The 25,342-nt window shown below is 43.1% G+C and overlaps 1 protein-coding gene across 1 annotated transcript; it reads left to right on the forward strand.

Annotated features, from left to right (window-relative positions):
* Positions 1–199: 199 nt before the first annotated feature.
* Positions 200–20,246, forward strand: SNTB2 (syntrophin beta 2). Its single transcript, XM_072422583.1, has 7 exons — positions 200–758; positions 11,562–11,763; positions 11,871–12,066; positions 12,727–12,869; positions 14,255–14,451; positions 15,558–15,739; positions 16,840–20,246. The coding sequence occupies exons 1-7, from the start codon at positions 239–241 to the stop codon at positions 16,930–16,932; spliced, it is 1,533 nt and encodes a 510-aa protein (XP_072278684.1). The 5' UTR covers positions 200–238; the 3' UTR covers positions 16,933–20,246.
* The last annotated feature ends 5,096 nt before the right edge of the window (positions 20,247–25,342 follow it).

The following is a 25,342-nucleotide window of genomic DNA, read 5'->3' on the forward strand; positions in this document are numbered from 1 at the left end:
CTCCATGCTGACATTTCTAGGCATACAACCTCCATGCTGTCATTTCCAGACATACAACCTCCATGCTGACATTTCTAGGCATACAACCTCCATGCTGACATTTCTGCCCCCAGCAGAGCTCCCTGCTGACGCTGCTCCCGTCATCCCCCGGCAGGTGGCGCTGTGCCACGTGTGTGTATGGGCGGGGGAGGAGCGGGCAGGAAGTCCTCGGTGCGGGTTGCTCCCGTGCCATCGCACCATGGCTGTGTGGACCCGAGCAGCAAAGTCCGGGCTGCTGGAGCTGCTTCTGCAGGATCACTGGGTGAGAGTCCAGGCCGAGCTGTCCGGGGAGAGTCTGACCCTGACCTCGGAGCAGGAGTCCGCAGCCATCAATGGGCTCAGCAATGGCACCGATTTGGCCCCTGGCAGGGGACCCCCCGGGCGCTCCGGTGCCAGCTCCCCCCGGACAGGTTCTGACTCTGAGTCGGGTCTGGGCAGCCCTGGAGCTCGCCACAACATGGACAGCCTTGAACCCCTGAGAAGGGTGAGGGTGGTGAAGCAAGAATCAGGGGGTCTGGGCATCAGCATCAAAGGGGGGCAAGAGAACAGAATGCCCATCCTCATCTCCAAGATCTTCCCAGGGCTGGCCGCCGACCAGAGCCAGGCTCTCAGAGTGGGTGATGCCATCCTATCCGTCAATGGCAATGACCTGCGGAATGCCACCCACGACCAGGCGGTGCAGGTGCTGAAGAAAGCTGGCAAGGAGGTGACATTGGAAGGTAAGAAGCCTGGCACTGCCCGGCATGCTTTATTACTTTCTATTCCAACCAACCAATGACCAGTCAGGAGATGGTGACAACTGGAAACTTTGTGATACAATGTATTCATTCAGCATCCTGTATACCAACTGTGACTGGTGGTGGTGGTGCCAGGGGGAATGAATGACCATGGCACAGAGAGGGCAAAGAGTTCAAATTCAACCTTAGTTAATGCTACTTACTTGGCTGTCAAGATGAGCCGATGGCTTTGTAAATCAGCCCAACATGACATGATTGTAGATTCCATTGCATCCATTGGTCCATCCTTCAGGTTATTTTACCCCATATGCAATGAAATCAGTCTTTGGAGGGCAATAGTTTGATACACGGGGGGAAGCATGGGATTGGGTATGTTTGCTTTAAGAATTTCAGAAATGTTCGGACCACACAGGCATCAATTTTTTTTCTTTTTTCATTTTTGGGGTTGAAAAAAACTACAATTTTGAACGGGAATAGAGGGGAAAACTTCCACTTGTTCCTTTCTTTCTTATGATTCATAGACGTTGAAGATGAATGTCAGCCAAGATAAATGGTCGAGCTGATCTTGGGTGAAAATCTGATGTGTACAGCGGCCCCTGGCTTTGCTCATCACTTTGCTCTGATAGATTGCTAAATGACCAATTGGAAATGGCTGTGCTTTTCTGTGGAGGAGAGCACATCGGGGTGCTTGTCCTTCCCCTCTCACGCACATGCACCTCAGTGTTCTTCAAGTACATCACCCGTCTTCTTTTGCTATCCCAGGTTATAATGGGCACAAGCTAAGGCCCAATACCCATCCCACTGCTGGTGCTGCCATCCTGAAGGGCTATGAAAGTAACTTCTGTATCAGACATTCTTCTGGGATTATTGGGGCTCCTTCTGTGTACTGTCGGCCCCTATGTCATAAGGGCCCCTTTCATTTATAAGCACTTTTTCATGGATTGTGTTTGGTAGCCTCTTTGTTTTAATGGGCAGCCCAAAGCACCGGTTCACAGACATTGTACCACCTTAGGAATGATTGGTAACCCAGCGCACCGTTTGCATTGCCATGCATTGTTTTATCACGTGGGAACAAACCCTGAGCCCTGTGCTGATGTTGGGTTGGTGGACCAGTCATCCAACACCAGTTCTGATGTAAAGATTCTACAAGAAAGGGGTCAGGATTGGTAAAAAGTTCTACAGAACTCTGAGGGTAAAGTTACTTTACCAATACCGGACTCTCTGGGATTGTCCATCTCTGGGCCCGGCATTGCCCGTAGATGCGGTACCTGGTTCTTGTTCTAAACGTAGTGCAAAGTCCCCCGTCCTTGGGTTGAGTTGCACCACCTACGCGTTTCGTTAGGTCAACACTAAACTGGTTCTACCCTTCAGGTAGTGCTGCCATTCCTATAGAGTTTTGTCACCAGGACCACCAAGAATAATTCACACAATACTAGAAGTTCACAAACATGTAATCCCCCAACAAATAAAGGAACGCCTCCTCCAGCTGATGGACATTCGTACTGTACGTCCTCCCACCTGTTGGCAGGAACAAAAGTTCACATACTTTTCCCAGATACACGTCCTGCAAAGATGGAGGGGGGTGCTGTTAGGAGGGCGAGCTGTTTGCAGCATTTGTTTGAAGTCTTGCCAAAGATATACTTGGATGGAGAGGACGGATTTGGGGGGGGTTACAGCTACCTACAGTCACCATACATGAATGATTGAGAAGATGAGGCTTAGGTAAAGGGTATTATCTGTATTCTGGAATGCAGTTATCATTACGATGATTACCGCCATGTAGATAGATCAGAATTCCAGAATTAATGTCAGTGCTCAACCCAGAAATTTTTGTAAGCTGGGTGGGAAGAAATTCTAGGTGGGTGGAAGTCCCTGAATTGTGACCCAACTCATCGGTAACCACCCAAAAACAGCCGGGTGGTTGCCGAAAAGTGCCGGGAGGTGCGCCCAGCTAAAAGGGTCTGGGGGGAAAACTGAATGTCCTATTCTTGGGTTGAGTTGCCCATCCTACGTGTTTGGTTAGATCAATGGCAGCATGGTGGATCAGAGGTTAGCAGTCTGAAAAAGATCAGGTTCGAATCTCAGCCAAGACGCTATCTGCATGGAGTTTGCAGGTGTGAGTTTCCTCCCACATTCCAAAAACATGCAGTTAGGTAACTGGCTTCCCCCCCAAAATTCACCTTGGATTGTATTAATGACTATGGCTGAGACATTAGATTGTGAGCCCCTTTGAGGGACAGCTAGTGACATGACTATTATTATTATTATTATTATTAATAAACAGGATTTATATAGCGCCAACATATTACGCAGCGCTGTACAATAAATAGGGATGGACTTCTTACAGCGCTGCGTAATATGTTGGCGCTATATAAATACTGTGTAATAGTAATAATGGTAATATGGTTCTGCCCAGGAAACTCTTCAGGTAGTGCCGCCATTCCTGTAGAGGGCAGAAGAGAAAAAAGACACCGTGATCCCTTACTCTTGAGTTTTTAGTACCAGGGTTGTATGATGACCTCCAAAATGAATCCACACAAATGAAATACTGGACATTTACAAAAATGTAATCCACCAACCGCTAAAGGAACGCCTCTTCCAGCTGATGGACATTCGTACTGTATGTCCTCCGACCTGCTGGCAGGAACAAAAGTTCACATACTTTTCCCAGATACACGCCCTCAGTGAAAAGATGGAGGGGTTTGCAAAAGGTATACCTACTTGGATGCTCCTAAGGGCCACCATATGTAATATATAGAAAAGACGGGCTATAGGTGAAAGTCACATGACTTTATTTTTTGACTTAGAATTTGGACATTGTGATGACAACAATTTAAATATAGTGACATAAACTGACCAGAATTATTGTGTTCATGCGGTCAATAGTAAATTGGTGTGGTCAGCCATAACTGGACAAAGTTCAGATGACCGGACAACAGTTTGAAAAGCCTTAAAAAAATATTTTGGAATTGTTTTTGGTAACTGCAAAGTTTTCAGTTGATTGGCCATCACTTTCAATCATCACAATATTATTCTGAGCATTGTTCCTGAAGTGGGCACCTCTGTATGTGGTTTATGGGTACGTGAATTTGTTTTTTGCCCATAGAAGGTCACGATTGTCCAGCTGCTTGAATTTGTGTTGAATGTTATGAAAGATGATCCTAGGTGTGGGAAGCAAAAAATGTTTTCAGTGCAAATTCTCTTTTCTATTCTTGTTCTGGCTTAGCAAAACAAAAGTTCACATCATTTAGTAGATGGGACAAAGAACAGAACTTGTCTATCTCTTATGTAAATAAATCACAATTTGGGGTTATTCAAAAGTTGTTGAAACAATCAAAGTTACACAAAGTAAATCTCCACTGTCCATGTAAAAGTCAACTAGGTCCTGCACCCTTCTGGATCCTGAGCCTTCCTATTGGTCAGTAAGGGAAGCCTTCCTATTGGTCATCACATTTATTGATCAGTAGAGAAGCTTTGGAGAATTGCATATAACTTTGCTGCTTGTATATTATTCTAATATTTTTTTTTGCCAAGGGTAACTTCTGCTTGTGTTTCTTGGCAATTTTATGCTCTGTATTATTCACCCAGATTTTTGGTTTACCCCCGCTTGACCGTCCCCTCCACCCGGTGTGTGCACATTAGATGGATTTGCTGAGTCTGCTTTGTCAGAATACTAATCGGTTTTAACTTGGCATTAATATCTGACACCTCCCCGGTAAAAGCAGCGCTCCTTTATCTGCAGGATAATCTTGTTGTATCGGGTCAGGGGAATATGCTGGATATTTAAAGCAAATATTCACCATATTTGGGCAGATTTTCATCCAATGTGACATACAACACTCTGGGTGGCTGTTCTCCAACCTATGGTGTCTTACCATGTAGCAACTGCGTTGTATTTCTTAGGGGTGGTAAGTGATTCACATTAATAGGATGTGAATCATTCACTCTCATTTGTGCCTGAGATTACAGTGAATAGTAATAGGACCTGTGGTTGTCAAAGAAAAGCTGTGCAGATAGATAAGAAGGCTGTGTGTGCCAACCTCCTTTTGATATTGCTATCCACTTGGCTGTCAGTGACTTCAATATTATCTAAGCTGTGTCAGAGATGTGGAATAGAAAGCCTGAGCATCCGATCTTCATACCAAGGACTTCATTATATCAGCAAATGTACGCAGAGCTTACACTCAGCATAGGCACTGAGCCTGGAGTATCGTCCTACGTTTCTGGAAAACAGCACTCAACTCTTATATATAGAGGGGTCAGTACTATCCTGCCAGTTTGATACAGGGAACAAGAGTGGAAAGCAAGAAAATGACATCAATATTGCACTGCTGATCTTTTATTGTCCAATCTCAAGCCTTTGGCTCTGGACCAGGGCAGGATTGCTTAACTGCGGAGAATAGAGTTCCCCCTTGCTTTCCATTTCTGTGACATCGGTCACCATACAATTGGAGAGGGCAAATCTCCCCACCAGCAGTGTTCCCCCCCCTCACCAGCAGTGTTCTCCCCACCAGCAGTGTTCTCCCCCACCAGCAGTGTTCTCCCCCACCAGCAGTGTTCTCCCCCACCAGCAGTGTTCTCCCCCACCAGCAGTGTTCTCGTTCTCCCCCACCAGCAGTGTTCTCCCCCACCAGCAGTGTTCTCCCCCACCAGCAGTGTTCTCCCCACCAGCAGTGTTCTCCCCAGCCCTATTTGGTGGGGGGCACCACCCAGCACTTTTCAGTAACCATCCAGCTGCTTTTGGATGGTTACTAAAAAGCGGGTCATAATACAGGGGCTGCCACCCACCTACAGTTTCACCCAGCTTAAAAAGATTTCTGGGTTCAACACTGCATCACACAGCAAAACACTGACAGCAGTTCAGATTTACCATCTCTTCTCTATCCAAAACATAAATACCAATATCATTTATATATATGCAATATAAATACCTGAACTTCCACAGCTAATCCTCTCCTGGAAATGCTAATTGCTTTACAGACATAAAAGAGAGAGGTGCAATGAATAATATTATTATAAATTACCAGTATATATATATAGCGCCAACATATTAGGCAGCGCTGTGCATTAAATAGGGGTTGCAAATGACAGTTACAGATAGTGACACAGGAGGAGGAGATGACCCTGCCTAGAAAAGCTTACAATCTAATTAATGATCAAGATTTCCTAGGGATCTGATATAGCTAAGGGCTGTAAGTGACAGCGTATGTATTTACTTATGACAGGTGCCCTTTAAGTGCACCCAGATTGGTACGGCTGAACGTATTTTACAAGTGTCAGCGGTGCCCATTGTTGTATTTAGAGATGGTAAAAGTTGAAACATTTCCGCAGCTGACTCAAGATGATTCATACAGTAAATAAAATATATCTTATAACTAAATCCTTTTCACTGTGTGCAGGAAGATTGTAGGGGAACTCTGCCAAAAAAGGTGAGATGCTGAGAGGACGCCTTGGCCTGGAGTAAAAAATTATTTGTGATTCCACTCCTGGCACATTAGGCCTGATTTATTAAAGCTCTCTTAGACTGGAGAAGATAGATTATCATGGGAGAACCTGGGTGATCCAACAAACCTGAAATGTATCCTAATATTGGAATGGATCTTCTTATAACTGTTTGCTAATAGTTGGCAAATGTTTAAAACCCTGGACCAGATGTATTTCAGGTTTTCTGGATTAACCAGGTTCTCCCATGATAGTCTATCCTCTCCAGTCCTGGAGAGCTTTAATAAACCGGGCCCATAGTCCTTTTCTCTAACTACATTCACGTTAAGAAAATATGTTTTATTCTGTGGCCACATGACTCCTGCGTCCCTTTTTTTTTTCTCAGCAGGGACTGTGTTTGGCTAGTAAGTGGATGGGGGCCATACTGTAAACAATTCCATTCAGTCCGCTGTCAATCAACACAGCAGATCTTGGTGGGGTTGTGGGGCTCAGAAACTGACTAAGGGTGATACTGCCATGGTTATGCACCAATGCCCTGCATCTCCAAGAGACACAAACTTCCTCCGCCATGTTGGATCTGATTCTGCGCTCGGCTTGGTCAGAATCAAAGCTCTGAGCCTGTTGGGTTGTTAATTTTAACATCCAAGATGGCGGCACCCAGCAGCAGTCCCAGGCCAATGGATGTTCAAAAGTCTTTTTTTTATTGAAGGACTATTGTAGATTTCTATTCTACATGATTTAGTGACTGGATCTCTTTCATCTTGATACCTCACTTTTTGTCATGGTGCAGGTTGTTGCCATAGATACCATGTTGCCGTACCTTATCACTGCCGAGGACTTCGGCATTGTGCATCGGCCTTGGGACTACGATCACCTTGGTTACAGACGGAAAAAATGAAGAAAAAATATATTTTGTGTTTGTTATGCTTTAAAATGTTTATGATGTGTTTATACTCAAGGACAGCAAGACAAAGGAGACGTGAGAGGCAGAGAAATCGGGGGGAAGTTAAAGGAATCATCTGCTAAGGGAATATAGAAATGGACGATGGGCTACAGAATGATCAGCCTGCATGTTGTGGAGATCTGAGAGAGTGAGAGGTTGTGTAGTTTAGCAAAATACAAAGGAGCAGGGCTGGCACCACTCAGTACACTAAAATGCAGCGAGTTGTCAGTCCACAACAGAAACTTTTTAAACGTATCAGTGGGGTCATGGAAACATATGGGGAGGATGGAGCGTCCGTCCTGGTTTGTCACGGCCTGGTATCGGTCTGGGGCCTATTGTTTGGGAAGACTTCCAACACATGAAAAACTATTGGTTTTGGTAAACCCCAAACAAGAGTCTTTTGGATTTTAGGTGCATTAAAACATTGTGCAGGGCACTGTGGTGTCTTTTGGATAGGAGTTGGGGGTGTCATTCAAAATGATTGGCACCCCAAGGCACTAGGGGCATGCCTATGTGTAGTGTAAATGGGCCTTTTGTCACATGACCAGAATTTCACTAAACAGGAAAAGACATTTACAACGGGGACACAGACAGCGATAAAAAGTTGATGAGTGTCCCCTACACTATTAAAACATTTTTTTTTGAGTCTGCGTGGCCACTGGAGATTTTTACTGACTTTTAAACAAGTGAAACTGTTGTCACCCTAATGGTAAATAAGGAGAAATTGCCCTCAACCCAAAAGGCCCATCTGGTGTCCAGGTCCAAATCCTATTCCATGAGTCTTGCAGGGATTTGCACATTGAAACTATTGCAGTAAAATGCATGGAAACCTCAGATACGATTAGCACCCCCCCCCCCAGTACATTTTCCAGAACTGATTATTTTCTACAAATGATCACTTGAAATCAGCTGAACGCAGCAATTTTTTCAATGGTAAAATCTGTAGGACATGTGTTGCTTTCTCAGATTCAGGGAATGCAGCGTCGGCAGTGAGGGGGTTAAATGTGCTTGGCTCCCCCAGCTGAAAGCATTTAAACATCTGGAGGACTAGGAGTGGCTGCTCTCCAGGCACAGGGTGTGGATGTGCAATGTGTGTTTGGAGGAGCATGCAGAGGGACTGCACACATGTGAAGTGAGAATTGTCACAGGAGGGTCCTATGTTCATTTTCATGGGATTGGGTGCAAGATAAAGAGAAGAAAATAATTTGTGACCCACTTTTATCAACTGAACACTAAAAACAAATATTGTTTGCATGATTAGTTACTAAAGTGCATTTATCAGACTGTGATGAGTGGGAGCTTAGCAGTAGCAGAGCCTGCACCTTTAAGAGCCAGGTCAGCAATGGCAGCTCCCATATTTCTATCTTCATTGGTTCACTTTAAATTCCTAGTCCATCATGGGCAAAAAAAAAAAGGATCTCTGGCTGCTATACTCGCCTGATTTCTAGTGTTGGCCCCTGCGCACTTGCTGATCCAGCATTGCTCTTTGCTCGGGTTAAAGGCGCCATTCATCTTTCCAAAGGCCTTACGTGAGTTCAGGGGGTCAAGGCTCCCCTCCTTAGCTCTGGACTCACAGAAGGCGTTTTGAATATGGATGGACGTCATTCAACTGGAGCATAGAGCGCTGGATCAGCGAGTCTGCAAGGGCCAGCACCGGAGATCAGATGAGTCCAGGGGGTTAAGGCATCACTTATCAGCTTTGACACATGGGCACCCTCTGCAAGATTTAGGTTTCCTCCGCAGCCAGAGGAAAGCGAGAGTAAAAACACCTGGAATATGAAATGTATAGGGAGGGGTGCTCCAAAGTACAGGGAGGCAGATTTGGGGAGAGGAACCTGTGCAATGTTGGCCTTCAAATAAAAACAGTATTGTTGCTATTGCATACCATCCTTTCTGTAAATGGTTTTTGCCTGGCTGTCATACTGAGCTGAGCTTTTCTTTAAGACTTTAGGATCAGACTTCAGACACTATAAATTCTGACTTGGATTAGTGGCTTGGGCAGTATGAAAGCCAGAAGTTTAGGCAGCCAACTAGTATTTTAAAGAGGTCAGCAATAGGATCTGCCATTTTCCATTGCAGATTGATGAACAACCATTGTTCAGCCCGATGGAGGGGAGCACAGTGAGCTCTCTCCATAGAAAAGCATGGCACCGTGTCTACTACACTTGTTCATTCATCTGCCATTGGAAACAATCACAAAAGATTGCTTACAGCGACAATTCTCTGACATCCGTTGATAATATCTTGAGGCCTTAGATCTTGCTACAAACTTGACTACACTAGTCAATTTTCTATCTACTGATTCCATTCTGCCCCTGCAAATCCCAATACTTCCAGGTATGGATGACCATGTGACCCTACCAACAACACCCTAAATAAAACACACCACCCTGGTATGGGAAAACACCCACATTTCAGCACCTCGCGGCAATTGGCATTTTCAGTCCTATGGGGCCATGTGGGCTTAGCCGTCTGTAGGACCCCACAAGTCGAAGTCAAAACTTTTTGAAGAGGGGGGCTACAGTGGCAGATTGTACAGTGAGGGCAGACAGGGCGACTATCCTTTTCTTTTTTCTTTTTTTTAATTTAATCCAGGTGCTTTAAAGTATTTTTTTTAATACTGTTTTTTTAAAGGAAGTTTGGTGATCCCATACATAAAAAATAGCTGCAAACTGGAACATTTCTGCACTTTACTGCACAAAAACAATATAGATATAGCGACAGTATATAGAGATAATATATGTAGGGACAGTGAAGTGCAGAAATGTTCTAGTTTGCAGCCCTCCCTGGCTTTCCAAGCATCCCCCATTGCCTGTGGCTCAGGGGATTAGTTGTGGCCCCTTGTTAATGTGTGATCACCTATTATTGGATTACAGTGTAAATATGTGTAAAGCCACACATGCTCCCACCCTGGGGTCTGTGCTCTCCGATCTGCTTCCGTCAGCGGTCTTTTCTCATGGCTGCACCTGACAATCCTATCACCAGGGAGTGCCAGGCTTGCAGAGCCCCATATGTGCCCTTTTTCCCCATTTCCCTGTCCCCCTTTCCTGCACCCCTTCACTTGTTTCTCCATCCATCTCCCTTCCCCTGCCATATATGGACTCCAGGCTGTAATCTTTCCTTATTCTGCAGCAAGCAATATAATCTCTAGTAAGATAGCAGCTCCAGACCATATTAACTCCCTGAGTTCCAGCTGGAGAGAGGAATGCAGCTTGTGGCCTCCAGAACATTGTAATGTCATGTCTGTGATCTGGTCTTTCACATTGATGCCAGTATAAAAGTTTTAATCACATGGGAAGAATTACATTTAACAAATCTTATACTTTTGTGTTAAGGAATCTGTTGCTTTGCTCACTTATCGTGAAATAACAGGTTCTCTTGTAAGAAGAATGCCATTTGCTGATACTGACCTTTGCTGTGAGCATGTGACCTCCTCCTGGGTTGCAGCACTGTGGCCCTGGCAGTCAATGATCTGACCCATTACGGTCATATTGGGAAGAAGAACACAAAGGGAATCTATAGTGCAGAGTGTAATATTTTTGGACCAGTCCTTAAATGTGGAATCTGCGTCATATTCATATTTCAGATATTTTCACCCGGTTATCCTGCCTATAACACACTTCCTATCCTAGAGTGGCAACATGCAATCGCCATGGTGTATCTAGGAGCAGTGTTGTCACCCTAGGCTGCTGATTTCAACTACAGAACGTCTCCCTCTATGCTAAGACCATTGTTTGGGATTTGAGCACAGGATTTCTAATTGGAAATATTATTCTGTGCTTGCAAAAAATGTACTTCGCCTGAACAATAACTAATGCAGCCACCATATTCAAAGAGTTGTGAACTCCAATATATCATGATTTAGTTAGTATGTATATGGGTGCAGCCAATATGCATGAAGTTGCTGTTTCCTGCTGATCCCCTGACTTCAATGTTTAAGTGGGTCTGATGGAAAACAATACTATAATCTCTAATGATATCAAATGTCCACAATGCATATAGTAGCCATGTCATGGTTGCTTAGACTGTAGGTGACCCATTGCTGCTCTCAGCAGCAACTTTTATTGGTAGGTCCACTTTAAATATTCCGAATTTGAGCTAATATGAAGGTTGTCATGCTAATCCAATGGCTTCAGTATATTGTAGGATGCTTGTCCTGGGCACAATGGAGGAAAGAAAATGGTGTTGTCCATGCCAGCCAATCAGATTTCATCTTTATTCTTGAATTATAAAATATTGACAACCAAAGCTATCCATGCACCCGGCAGGAGCTGATTGCACAGGGGCAGCACAGACAGTTCCTCCTTCAGATACCCCTATATTAGACCTGTTTGTCTCTCTAATCCTCTTTGTTGTCATTGTTCTCCAAGTGACATAGTGTTTGGTTTTTGTTCCCACAGTGCGTTTCCTGCAGGACGTATCTCCCTACATCCGGAAAGCTTCCCTAGTGGGCGATCTTCCCTGGGACAGTTTTGACCTGCAGGGTCCATCCCACAACAGTACATCTGGTTCCCCCAAACATGGCTCCAGGGACTGCAAGGTCATCCCCTTAAAAATGTGCTACGCGGCGCGAAACCTGAGCATGTACGACCCCGAGGGACGGTCAGTGACAATGTGTGCGTGACATGTTTTTTCTGGATGTTGGTGTAAGAGGTGCATGATGTGTACCTCTCCTCTCTCCCCTTCTCACATTCATTTTTTTTTATCAGGCTGGTGGAAGTGCGCTCTCCTGATGGGTGTCACTCCATCGTTCTCCGATGTAGAGACTCTGTCTCCGCTTTGTCCTGGTCCCAGGCCCTGCACAATAACATCACCGCTCTGCTGCCACAAGTTCTGGCCGAGACGCAATGCATGCTGGGTGCTGCCACCGAGGATCTCAGGCACCTAGGTTGGGTAGCAGAACAGGTAAGTTCCTAAATATTAAAGCTGTAATGGGGCCAATAGCTTCTAGATGGTCTGAATTTTTTAGCCAATCAGCCTCCATTTATTCCTGTTTGGATCATATTAGTAGACCTGACATGGAGAATATATATGGAGATATAGAACACATTTGGAGAAATTTGGAGGCTACTATTGGTGACCTTTCCTATTGAAGTAATAGTCACCTGGGTTCAATATCAAAGATAGACTTTTCACCAGATGCAGACTTGATGATCTTGCCATGAAGGTTCGGGCACTACCTGTTTCAGTATGACAACGCTCGTTGTCACTCAAGGTTTTTTTCAGAGAGATCCATACAAGCATATTTACCTGTGGGTTTCCTGTTGTCACCATCAGGTAACCCACACTAAGAAATACTATTGAGCATACACTGGAGCACATGTAGACAGAAATTGGCTGGAGGAAATAGGTAGTGATGAAGAATAAGAGGTGAAAACTGCAATTGTTTATGATGCACAGTGCTATAGAAAACAGTGTGCCCGTTGCATTTACATCCATTTGTGGATGTCATATTTCATGTGCAAACTAATGATGCAAACGCCACTTAAAAAAACACCATTATTATTTATTTGTATGTAATAATACAGTTTAAAGGCATGTACTGATTTCATTTGCTGTGTTCAGATGTCCCAGGACGATGGGCGGGCAAGCTGGCATCCAACCCTGGCAGTTGTCTCTCAGAGGGATTTTCTGCTCTTTACTGCAATGCCAAGGACGCGAGAGGAGTGGGCAAACCCCAAACAGAAGCTGCCACTTGTATCCACCAGGTAAACCATGTGTCAAGTGAGCCTGTCGCATGACAAATAGGGACATTGTGAGGATGGAGGTGCATGAACCAGTTGAAGTAGCAGTTTTAGAAGTTTTGGGCCAGGTTACAAATAGGTTACAAATCCCCATTCCCAGTGGGTGAGTAGAAATAGATCCAATGGCTTATGGCACACTAAGGCGGCCCTGTCTGGGAAGGGGTTGGGGGGCAGCATTGGCCAGCTTTAGTTTGCTTGATGTCTGAAGTTGCAGGTTGCTGTTCCGCTGATAGTCAAAGCATAAGTATCAGCATTCAGCCCAATCAAGGGGAATAGAATAATAAAAAAAAACTAACAAGGTCATAATAGGTTCCCTTTTATTGAAGAAGGATATGGGATGTGATTGGCTGATATAAAATCTCTGTGCTATATATAAAGTCCGTGGTTCTCTACAGCCCCTACAGTCATAAGGCCCTGCGAACGTTTGTTGTGTATGACCACACTTTTATATCCATTCACAATCTCGGCTTCCTGTCTCACTGAAAAGGAAGCATTGCTTCATATATTTACTGTCACACAGGCTTCCCTTTTCATCTTCCCTTTATGTGTTATGTCATTGCCAGTAAGTGTGTGTGTGTATATATATGTGTGTGTGTGTGTGTGTGTATATATATATATATATATATATATATATATATATATAAAATTGTAATTGATTGGATATATTTGTACAGTGAATTTGATAGAAAAGCAGGTCTGCAATGTAAGGGAGGGCACCAAGGGCCTGTGCACAACCTGAGGCATTGGGGAGTGGAGAAGAGCACCAGCTGCTGGGGTAGCAAGACACATATAGAATTGCCTTTCTTCTCCCCCTGAACAGAACGAGCAATTGTTTTATTATCTGGAGTTCTATACATTTTCATCCATGGAGAAAATTGTTGCATAGTCTGTAACATTGACCAGATCAGCCTTTGCAAGGGAATAAAAATGATCTATTTCTATGCATGCAGCTCGGTTTCAGAGTAGAGTTGTCCCAAAAGGTGGTATTGCTTCTGGGTAAATAGCACTGTCACATGGCAGGCCCGTAAGTGAAGGCAGTGCCCAGTGGGTGTTAAAGAATAAAAACACCTAAACCCCTATTCCCCAGAATGTTTGTGATGTGCAGTACCCTACTATTATTGTCAGGGACTTGCCTGCATTGACACCTCCTTTTAGAACCACCATTGTCCTCCACCAGAAATTCTGACAACTTTGATATAACGTAGGAACTGTAAATAGGGTTCCATTGAAGTGAATAACATTTGGGAGGTGCATGAAAAAAGCTTACATAGGGCTGCTAGATATAATGTATTATATACGAGGGGGAATGAAAATGGATCCATTTTCCTGTTCTTTGTATCGTATTCCAGGTTGGTGCACTCGGGTCCTGGGCACACATCACCCTCTCTGGAACCACATCTAACATTTGCCACTCGCACAGGCTGTCCTCAGGGCATTGAAATGCATGTCTTTCGTGTGGAGAATCAGAGAGACCTCTCTGCATGGACACGAGCGCTGGTGCAGGGTTGTCATGCTGCAGCGGAACTCACAAGAGAGGTTACCATCAGTAAGTAATCTTTCATTTTTTTCAAGATTGTTCTATATCTGTCAAGTTGGAACAGAAAGAAAACTTTGTTGGGGACAATATAAACTTGTTCCATGTTGTGTTGGGACAGTATGAATGAACCCTTGTACCATGTCTATGTTGTGTTGGGACAGTATGAACACTTGTACCATGTCTATGTTGTGTTGGGACAGTATGAACACTTGGGCATGGTACAACTGGGATGGTACTATACATGCACCATTGCTGTGAAAAGGGAGCTGGGCCCGCACAGTTTCTTACATTGTGTTTAGGTGGTACATGGAACATTCATGCCCAGTCACTAGGTACAAATACATTCATATAGCAGAGGAGGCGACCTGACTGCATCCTTTAGACTGCGACACCAGAATTTTGGTGCCAGCTACAAGGGAGGAAGACATTTCAGAGAATCACTGGAGACGTGAATATTAGTAAAAGGGGTAGGGAGGTTTCCTAAAAGCGTACCTAAACTCAGAAATTTCACTTTACAAGGGTAGACAACCCTTTTATGTAAGGTAAAAATTATGTTGTTGTTTTTTTTTTTTTTTATAAAGGGTGCAGCACCGCCCCTTAAATGGAGCGCAAAGCCTCCCGGGTTGCCTACGTCACGCACCCCGGGAGGCTCTTGGGTGTTCCTTCTGCGCATGCCCGAGCATCTCTGTCATGCGCAAAAGGAGCCTTTAAGTTTAAAGAAAAAAATTTGCCGATCTCACGCATGCACAGTGAGATCGGCAATTTTTTTTTCCAACTCTTTCTTCCTACGTCACCTGGCACGAGGTTTGGAGACGTAGGAAGAAGAAACGGGAAGAAGAGAAGAAGATGGCAGCGCCGGGGCGTCAGCTCCGGGACTACATGGGACCCAATAGAAGACACTCCTGGATGGACTGCCCTGTGTGATATAAGATAAGTGTGTGTGTTTTTTTTTTTTTGCATTTTTCAATTTAGTTGCCTTTTGAAATTTCCTGCCCAAAGTACAACCTGGAATTGGGATCCAAGGTGTAACACCACTACATGCAAGGACCACAAGGTGCACTACTTTAGGACTTTCATATATGACTATATGTCTTGTGTGTATTATCTCTCAACAGACTGTACTCTACGCGGGGAAGCGGTCTCACTCTCAATCCACTATGATTCTGGATTCACAGTGTATCGAGGGGGCCCATCGGGTGCCATCATGTACAGATACCCATTTGAAAAGCTCAAAATGTCAGCCGACGATGGAAGCAAACATCTATACCTGGACTTTGGGGGATCAGAAGGAGAGCTGGTAAGTGTTGTGCTTTCTAGATACATAAATGCGGGACTTGCATCAAAATGCATTATATTGTAAACACCCTTCGTGTTAAAAAAAACAATACCAAAGATAACATAAAAAAACAAACCTTAGATAAAAAAGTGCCTCACTCTATGACAATGCTTCATGTGCTGTTAGTGAAGTTGACATCTCCAAAGTCATGGGAGTGTAAATTATTAGTATAGTGTCCATTTTTAGTGATTTTTTATTAAATATTTTTGTAGGGAAGATATATAGGATAATAAGACCTCTAAGAAGATCAAAAGTGTGTAATAAAAAAATTACAATAATGCGTTAGGAGAAAGACAGGGGTACACATGCAAATGCTCATTCTAATAAGCATATAGACGTTGCCTAGGGGAAGGTAGGGCAGTATAGAAGCCATTGCCCAGGGTGGGGTCTTCATGGCCTAGAAGGAATACTTGAGTTATCTGTGCTTTTAACATGGGGGTTGGGGATCTAAAAGATAAGCTTGTACATACTTCTGTGTTTAAGTTGGTATTAAATGAGACCTCCAATAAAAAGAAAAAAATAACTTTTCCAGTATTTTGCTTATGGTCACTATTTAATTTTCATATAATGGAGATGGCTGCAGGCAGGCTGTCGCCAACCTGGTGACTGTCCTTGTAAATTAAACCTAGGAGTATTTATTTATTCCAGCATAGGACAGTGAATGAATAAGGTCTCCTTTATATATTTGTTTAGCACGAACATGTGAGATGCGTTATGTGGCAGCACATGATGGTACATGGCAGCACACATCTCACATATCAGTGCCATGTGGTGCCTCTATTATGATCAGCTTCTGCAAAGATTTAATTTTTTGGACCCTGGTATTGCACTGGGCGGCCCATTTAAATAATTAGCTTTCCTAACCCAGAACACGGTAATACAAAATATGAATACACATCAATGCATAGGTGCTGCAGCAAGCTGTATGTGTATTAGCTTTTTCCATATAAATGACATTTTGGAATGGTTACAGGTCACTGGGGTATTCTCTATTGATGTTACTGTTATTGGAAATTCCAGGATCTCCATGTGTTTCCTCATCTCTGTGTCCTATCTTGCAGGCTCTGGATCTGCACACAAGTCCGAAGCCTGTTGTTTTCCTGTTGCACACATTCCTTTCTGCTAAAGTCACTCGGATGGGTCTGCTGGCCTGACCCTACGCTGGACCAACGCACACTTTTCACGCATGGGGCTCTTCTTTTGTAATCAGTGCCTTCCAGTGACAATCAGGATCACGGGGCAGGATGGCCCGCTCACACCCCAAATTTTATCCAAGGAGACTCACTGCCTCACCACAGCTTCGGACTTCATAGGCTTCCCCAGAAGCGGTGCCGGGACCTGGCTTGGCTGACTCTGGTCAGAATCAGGCCTCTATGGACTAAATGGTTTTTAAAATGTCATTTTGACTTTTTATTTCTTTCACTGTGGTTTGCAAAAAGCTAATATGTGCAAGGTAAGTGTGAGCGAAGGTGCGGCCATCTTGCCTCGGGTACAGAGCGGAGGCCATTTTTCACTACAGTGACTTTTTTTTCCTCTGGGAATATGAAGCCATATCTTTTTTCTTATGACCAAAGTGCCTTTTATGTTATTGCTGCCTTACAAATGTGTAGTACACACAAAGCTTATTTATAGAATATATAAATATATATGTACAATATATAAAATACACAGACATATCAGCACAGTATACTAAACACAATATTACAATATTTCTAAGACATGTACTGGGACCATCACATGACTCTGGGTCGGTATAACCAAAGAAGAATCAGTGTAGAGATTTAGATTGTGATTTATGGTAAAAAAAATTGCTTTTGCTTTCAGGGAGAGGAATATTCCACGTATAAGTAGGGTTTGTATTTTTCTACCAGTGTTCAGTATGGTATACGGGCATGTATTATTTGCACATATCAACATGTATCTGCCTCTTTGCATTTATTCCTGTACAGTAGCTGCAAAACTTTGCCTGTTACAGTAAACTTTAAAGTGTACCTGTCATCTACAGACAGAGACAAGCGGCCACGTTGGCCGAACTGCAAGCTATGCAAATAATTACAATCAGTTGGGAATGAGATTTTTTTATGACTTTAAATTCAGCCCATAAAAGAGCTGCCACTTCTCTCAGGTTCCTACCGATTAGCAATTGTGTGATAGTGCCCCCTGCTGGCTAGTAGAGAGGGCTGAATGCTGCATTCCAAAATTTGGGACTTTTGGAAGAGGTTAAATCTGTAGTAATCCATCTCTGATTCTTTTTTTCAGTAGGCTTGCACTAGATCAGTCCTGGCTGAAATTTTTGGTGAATGCCCTTTAGCTATCTTTAGTGCTTACCAGATCCCTAATTTAAACATTTACAGCTTGGGCAATGTCAGGGGGTTTGGCTTTTGCCCGTGCACCCTGGTGCAACAATTGGGTTAGACCTCCAAACTCATATACAAGGCAGTAGTCCTCTCCACTGGTCTGCTGGGGAAGGTGAGTTTAGGTTAGTGAGCATGGAAGGGTCAGGTTGTTAATACCTGGGGAAATTGAGCCCTCTGTTTCTACTGTTGACCATTATCATCTAGAAAGAAAGTGAGGGATAAAAACTTGAAGAGTTGTCCTCAGAACAAGAGGTGTGAGAAAGTCTTCCCATATGGATATCTTTCTAAAATAGTAATTCCCCTTTGGGAGATTTCCTCTAACAACCTGTTTTGTCTCTGGCACAAGTAGTGAACACAAATTTCCCCAATGGCACACAGACACCAATATATAAATTGGCAGGCATTTTACCCTTTCCTTCACTCTAAAGATGGGTCTATTAAAAACTTAGCTATATAAAACCTGACTTTGTCTCAGCTGTGCAGGTTTATCTACATATACAATGCAGGGGATTGAAAGAATGTATAAATCAGAAGTTAATACCGGTATGTGCATTGAACAATCCAGGTTTAGACATATAGCACTAAGTACCCCCTGCTCTGTGCTCCTGGCTAATAGGCTGCCTATTCAGTACAATGTAAGCAGCGCCATCTAGTGGTGAGCAGCATATATACACCAGGTAACCTATCATGCTGCAGTCCTAATATACTGCAAGGATGGGAATACATGGCTTGTAAAAATGTATGCACATAAAAAAAAAGTATAGTTTTATCAAGGAAAAAGGCTGAGGCTACAAAGAAAAAGGAGGTTAGAAAGAATACTGAAAATTCCAATAAAGTATATAAATAAAAAAAGACCTTTAAACAAAATCCATTTGAAAACCATAAAAAATGGAGATTTTTAAAGCCTTACCATTTACAAACAATAGAAAAGCTTGTCCATGGCCAGCAGGCTGCAGAAAGGGACCATAGCTCTCGGTGTTGGAATTAGTGATCTGTCTGCAGAGGTCAGACACACGCCCCCTTGCTGTGTCATACCTATAGCTGTGTAATCAATAAAGTTCAACCTTCTGATTGGACAACTCTGACTCAACAGAGTCAACCGCGGCAGACAGGCCACTGCTTCTACACAGCAAAGGTCCCTTTTTGTAGCATGCTGGCTTTTTATTTGTTTTTCTATTTTTAGTCGAGGGATTTGATCTACAGCCCCAACAATCTCTAAAATCCAATTCACTGTTATATTTTGTGGTAAATCTGGTGATGCTGAGAGTTTTATACCTAAATCTAGCTCAGGGTTATACCATTTTGCTCAGTGTGAACCAGAGAACCAATAGAACATTAGTCAGCTGTGACATCTTCATTTCTACTGGTTGCTTCAGATGCACCACCCTACTCACTGACCAATGATGTGTGAAATAAGCTGTTGGGTGGTGCAGCCATCATGAGACTCTTAATTGGCTTGCCAAGTACCCCTGTTCTGTTGTAGGAAAAAGGAGCCCCGAGGGTAAGATTTCTAAATATTTGAGCCAATCAGAAGGCGGCTCAAGATGTCAACAGTTTTCTTTGTATTCAAACCCAACTACATCAATCCTTTTTTGTGTGGAAAGGACTAGAACCCCCATCAAATGTTTTTTATTGCTTTCTGGCACCTCATAGCGGGTGTCACCTGGACAGGAAGTAGGGTCAGATCTTCCAGTTGGGGACAGCTAGATAGAGATTTAACCCTTCCATGCCCTAAAGCAAACTAGATTTTTCTGAAATTAAGTTTTAATAGCACATGTAATCAGACATTTAGTGATCTAGAATTAGTTTTATAGAATTCAGATGGTCAGTTGACCTTTCTAGGCCAGGAGGTGCTTGGTATACCAGTTCACTACGTTCTTGTAAACCTGATTGGCTGCCTAATGTTCCTTCTGACAAAATGGCTCCTCCCACCGACGGGTACATTTGATCTGTAAAGAATTTCCTGTATGAGCTGAAGTCCTGGACCTAACATGCTGGAGGAAAATATAAATATATATCAAATGGAAGTATCTTTCTTATAAAATAAATTGCAAAATCTATTTTATTTTCTATATGAATAAAGTCATATTTTATCAGTTTTCAATGAAAAATCTGGAGAGCTCATATTTGTTATGGTTTATCATAAAGTAATAAAAGCTAAAAAATAAAGCTGAACTCTGCAGCTAAATACGCAGAACAACAGTTTCATTATACAGGAGAGCAGGCTGGTCAGCATCCAGGGTCCAAAATGCCACACCACTAGGTGGCACCCTACATGACTTGCTTATGCATGACAACAACCCTGCACATCTGCACTTATCAAACAGATCTAACAAAACTCTTCCAATGGTATACTTGCTAAACCAAAATGGTGCCAATGGTTCACCTATTTATTGTTAAAGTTCACCTAATCCTGCCATTGCCCAGATGTTCTTCATTTTCCTGTTCTGAGACCCGGACAGAAAGCAAGAGCGAATACTCTAAGATACAGACAGGAATAAGAGGCTTTATACCTGAAATCGGCCTTTAGGAGATGATTGAGACTAAGGTCTAGCCATGGTTGAGTATGGGCCTGTGCCTATGGGGTTTGGGTGTGTCATGCTTTTAACATCTGAGACCATTCAGAGATCATTACATGGGCATCTGACCTTCATCAGGCAACATTTATTCCTATAGACTTGTATGGTGAACGAAGCAGTCCTGTTAGGAACCAAAGTTCTACCATCAACAGACAGATGTCCAGGATCAGAAGATGGAGAGATACAAGCATGTCCTCACACAACATGCACGTCCTCACTCCAATGAACGTGTTGCCACCTGTACCAATGCCAACATGGCATGCATGGGGCCCATCTCTACTCATCATAGCAGAGGCAAAAGTTGGGTTTGCCAGCATGGAGATTTTTGGTACCTTAAAGACCTCACACGGCTTTAGCTTCTCATTTCCTGGTAGAACATTGTAGAAGGCTTATTGAGATGTCCATAGGCAGCCTAAGGAGAAGTATGGCTGCTCATGTGGTTTCAGTTCCTAACAGAGTGTTGGACTGAGAACTGGTGATTAATGAGCTCCTGGTTGGGTCTTTCTAATAATACAACTTACCTTCAATGTTATTAAGGCCCTTCAAAAAAAAAAAAAAACCAAACTAATCAGAGGTTCATGAAGTCATATTAGAAGCATGAGGCATTATTATTATTATTATTATTAATAATAAACAGGATTTATATAGCGCCAATGTATTACGCAGCGCTGTACATTAAATAGGGATTGCAAATGACAGACTAATACAGACAGTGATACAGGAGGAGAGGACCCTGCCCCGAATGTAAGTGGGACAATAACTGTGTAGGGATTTGAAGGCAAAGCACAGGAGCTTAAATTTGATTCTAAGGTGAAATGGAAGCCAATGGAGTGAACTACAAAGAGATGTAGCGGAAGAGGAGCGGAGGGAAGGATGGATGAGTCTGGCTGCAGCATTCATAATAGATTGTAGAGGAGAGAGTCGCATGGTTGGATGTACCTTTCAGTTTGCCAACCCCATCCAAGAGCAATTAGTTAGTTTTGCCGGGTTGGTGGCACCTAGGATTATATGTACGAGGGGGTGCTGGGAAGTTCCTTGCTTTGCCCCCTTCCAGTTGAAATAGAAAAATGAGTGTGGGGGCATATGACAGCCTAATATCTTAGTATGTAACTGCAAATATCAGGTCTTTGTGATTCCTTTTTTTCTTTTAGTGAGAAGCTGTGATGGCAGAGGCACAAGCAAGTTTCACGTCGTTGGAGTTACGGGCCGTCATGAAGTTTTTATTTCTCCAGGGAAAGTCCGCAAAGGACATTCACACCGAGATGTCACAAACACTGGGGGAGAAGTGTCCTTCCTACAGCACTGTCAGAACCTGGATATCCCATTTCAAGACCGGGCATTTCACCAACCTCAACTGACCCGGCAACCTGCGATGCTGTCCATGAGCTAAATATTAAGGGCCGGCGAATATCCACAAAAAACCCCAGATACTTGTCATCTCACGGGAGCGTGTTGGGTTTGTCATCACCATTATCCTAGGCATGCGCAAGCTTTCAGCAAAGTGGGTCCCGAAATGTTTCAGCAGTGATCAGAAGGAACAAAACATCAAAGAAGGAGTCAAAGCATCCAAAGCCGTTTTGGCCCATTTTGAAGCTGCACAGGACTTTTTGGCTAGGTTAGTGACTGAGGATGAAACCTGGCTCTACATCTATGATCCTGAAACCAAGGAACAGTCAAAGGAATGGTGCCACAGCGGGTCCCCGTGTCTGAAGAAGTTCCGAACCCAGAAATCGGCTAAAATAGTCATGGCGTCCGTTTTCTGGGACAAAGACGGTATTCTGTTAGTGGACTACCTACCTCAGGGCTCTAGTATCACCGGACAGTATTATGCTAACCTCCTGGACCAGCGGAAGGAGGCAATTAGGACGAAACGCTGTGGAAAGTTGACCAAAGGGATCCTTTTTTTGCTGGACAATGCACCTGTGCACGCGTCCAACGTTGTGGCTGCCAAATTGAACACCGTGGGTTTACAATTGGTCCACCATCCCCCCTACTCACCTGACCTGGCCCCTTCGGACTAATATCTTTTCCCGAATTTGAAGAAACACCTGAAGGGGCAACGTTTTGAGGACATTTCTGACGTCAAAGATGCCGCTGAGAGCTGATTTGCGGCCCAACCAAAGGACTTTTATTTGAACGGTCTAGAAAAGCTGCAACTACGCTGTACCAAGTGCATCAGTTAAAGGGGGGGATATGTTGAATAAATGTGTTATTTCATAACTCTGGCTGTCTTCTTTCTGGGCAAAGCCAGAAACTTCTCAGCACCCCCTCGTATAATGATTGGCCAATACATTAAACCACCTGCCTAGTGTTGTGTAGGACCCATTTGTGGCTCCAAAACAGCTCTGACCCATTGAAGTATGGAGGCAACAAGACTTCTGAAGGTGTGCTGTGGTATCTGGCACCAAGATGTTGTAGATCCCTGAGAATATGCTATCATTGCTGGCAGCCTTTTTCCCATAATGCATCATGCTAACTTCTCCACGTACGTGACAGACACACAACCAGCCATCAACATGATCTAAAAGAAAATGTAATTCATCAGACCTTCCTCCATTGGAAGTGCCTTGGTGATGCTGGACAGGGCTGCAGTGCACTAAATACTGAATGTGCTGGGGACAGAATCTTCATCAACCAACAGTACACACAGTCTGCAGTATTTGTGCCTGCAAAGTACCCTATGTACTGTGGTCTGAGTGAAAGTCTCACAGACACACATATTCCTCAAGAAAATAGAATACAGAGAGAGAGCTAACCCTTAAATACTAACACTAAAATAGTTGCAAAATGCACATCAGCGAGGAACTATTTGGTCAGCAGTATGTAATAACTTAATGTATATGGTGAGGTCTATATAATACACTACATACCGTATAAGGATCAGAGGTCAGGTCTATATAACATACAACATAGCATAAAGGATGCCGGGCTCCGGTCTGAGTAAAATACAATACATTGTATAGAGTGCAGGGGTCATGTCTAACTAATAAATTACTTTATGTATAGAGTGCAGAGGTCATATCTATATAATACAATACATTGTGTAGAGAGTGCAGGGGTCAGGTCTATATAATACATTACATTGTGTAGAGAGCGCAGGGGTCAGGTCTATATAATACAATACATTGTGTATAGAGCTTATACACAATGCTTATTCACAGGGATCAGGCCTATATAATACATTACATTATGTATAGAGTGCAGGGGTCAGGTGTAAATAATACATTACATTGCGTATAGAGTGCCGGGGTCAGGTGTATTTAATACAGTACATTGTGTATAGAGTGCGGGGGTCAGGTGTATATAATACAATACATTGCGTATAGAGTGCAGGGGTCAGGTGAATATAATACAAGACATTGTGTATAGAGTGCAGGGGTCAGGTCTATATATTACAATATATTGTGTATAGAGTGCAGGGGTCAGGTCTATATAATAAAATACACTGTGTATAGAGTGCAGGGGTCAGGTCTATATATTACAATACATTGTGTATAGAGTGCAGGGGTCAGGTCTATATAATACAATACATTACGTATAGAGTGCAGGGATCAGGTCTATATATTACAATACATTGTGTTTAGAGTGCGGGGGTCAGGTGTATATAATACAATATATTGTGTATAGAGTGCCGGGTCAGGTGTATTTAATACAATACATTGTGTATAGAGTGCAGGGGGTCAGGTCTATATTATACAATACATTGTATATAGAGTGCAGGGGTCAGGTGTATATAATACAATACATTGAGTATAGAGTACAGGGGTCAGGTATATATAATACAATACATTATGTATAGAGTGCAGAGGTCAGGTCTATATAATACAATACATTATGTATAGAGTGCAGGGGTCAGGCCTATATAATACAATACATTGTGTATAGAGTGCAGGGGCCAGGTCTATATAATACATTACATTACGTATAGAGTGCAGGGGTCAGGTCTATTTAATACAATACATTATGTATAGAGTGCGGGGGTCAGGTGTATATAATACAATACATTGTGTATAGAGTGCGGGGGTCAGGTGTAAATAATACATTACATTGTGTATAGAGAATACATTGTGTATAGAGTGCGGGGGTCAGGTGTAAATAATACATTACATTGTGTATAGAGTGCGGGGGTCAGGTGTATATAATACAATACATTGAGTATAGAGTACAGGAGTCAGGTATATATAATACAATACATTGTGTATGGAGTGCAGGGGGTCAGGTCTATATAATACAATACATTGTATATAGAGTGCAGGGGTCAGGTGTATATAATACATTACATTGAGTATAGAGTGCGGGGGTCAGGTCTATATAATACAATACATTATGTATAGAGTGCAGGGGTCAGGCCTATATAATACAATACATTATGTATAGAGTGCAAGGGTCAGGCCTATATAATACAATACATTGAGTATAGAGTGCAGGGGCCAGGTCTATATAATACATTTACATTACGTATAGAGTGCAGGGGTCAGGTCTATATAATACAATACATTACGTATAGAGTGCAGGGGTCAGGTGTATATAATACATTACATTATGTATAGAGTGCGGGGGTCAGGTGTATATAATACAATACATTATGTATAGAGTGCAGGGGTCAGGTGAATATAATACATTACATT

This window comes from Pyxicephalus adspersus, chromosome 9, assembly GCF_032062135.1.
Source record: "Pyxicephalus adspersus chromosome 9, UCB_Pads_2.0, whole genome shotgun sequence".
NCBI lineage: Eukaryota > Metazoa > Chordata > Amphibia > Anura > Pyxicephalidae > Pyxicephalus > Pyxicephalus adspersus.

Excerpts from the sequence above, each read along its gene's own strand:
- SNTB2 (XM_072422583.1), top strand. The coding sequence starts at position 239 with ATGGCTGTGTGGACCCGAGCAGCAAAGTCCGGGCTGCTGGAGCTGCTT. Across the intron at positions 759-11,561 it reads CAAGGAGGTGACATTGGAAG|TGCGTTTCCTGCAGGACGTA; the intron begins GTAAGAAGCCTG and ends TTGTTCCCACAG. Across the intron at positions 15,740-16,839 it reads GGGGATCAGAAGGAGAGCTG|GCTCTGGATCTGCACACAAG; the intron begins GTAAGTGTTGTG and ends CCTATCTTGCAG.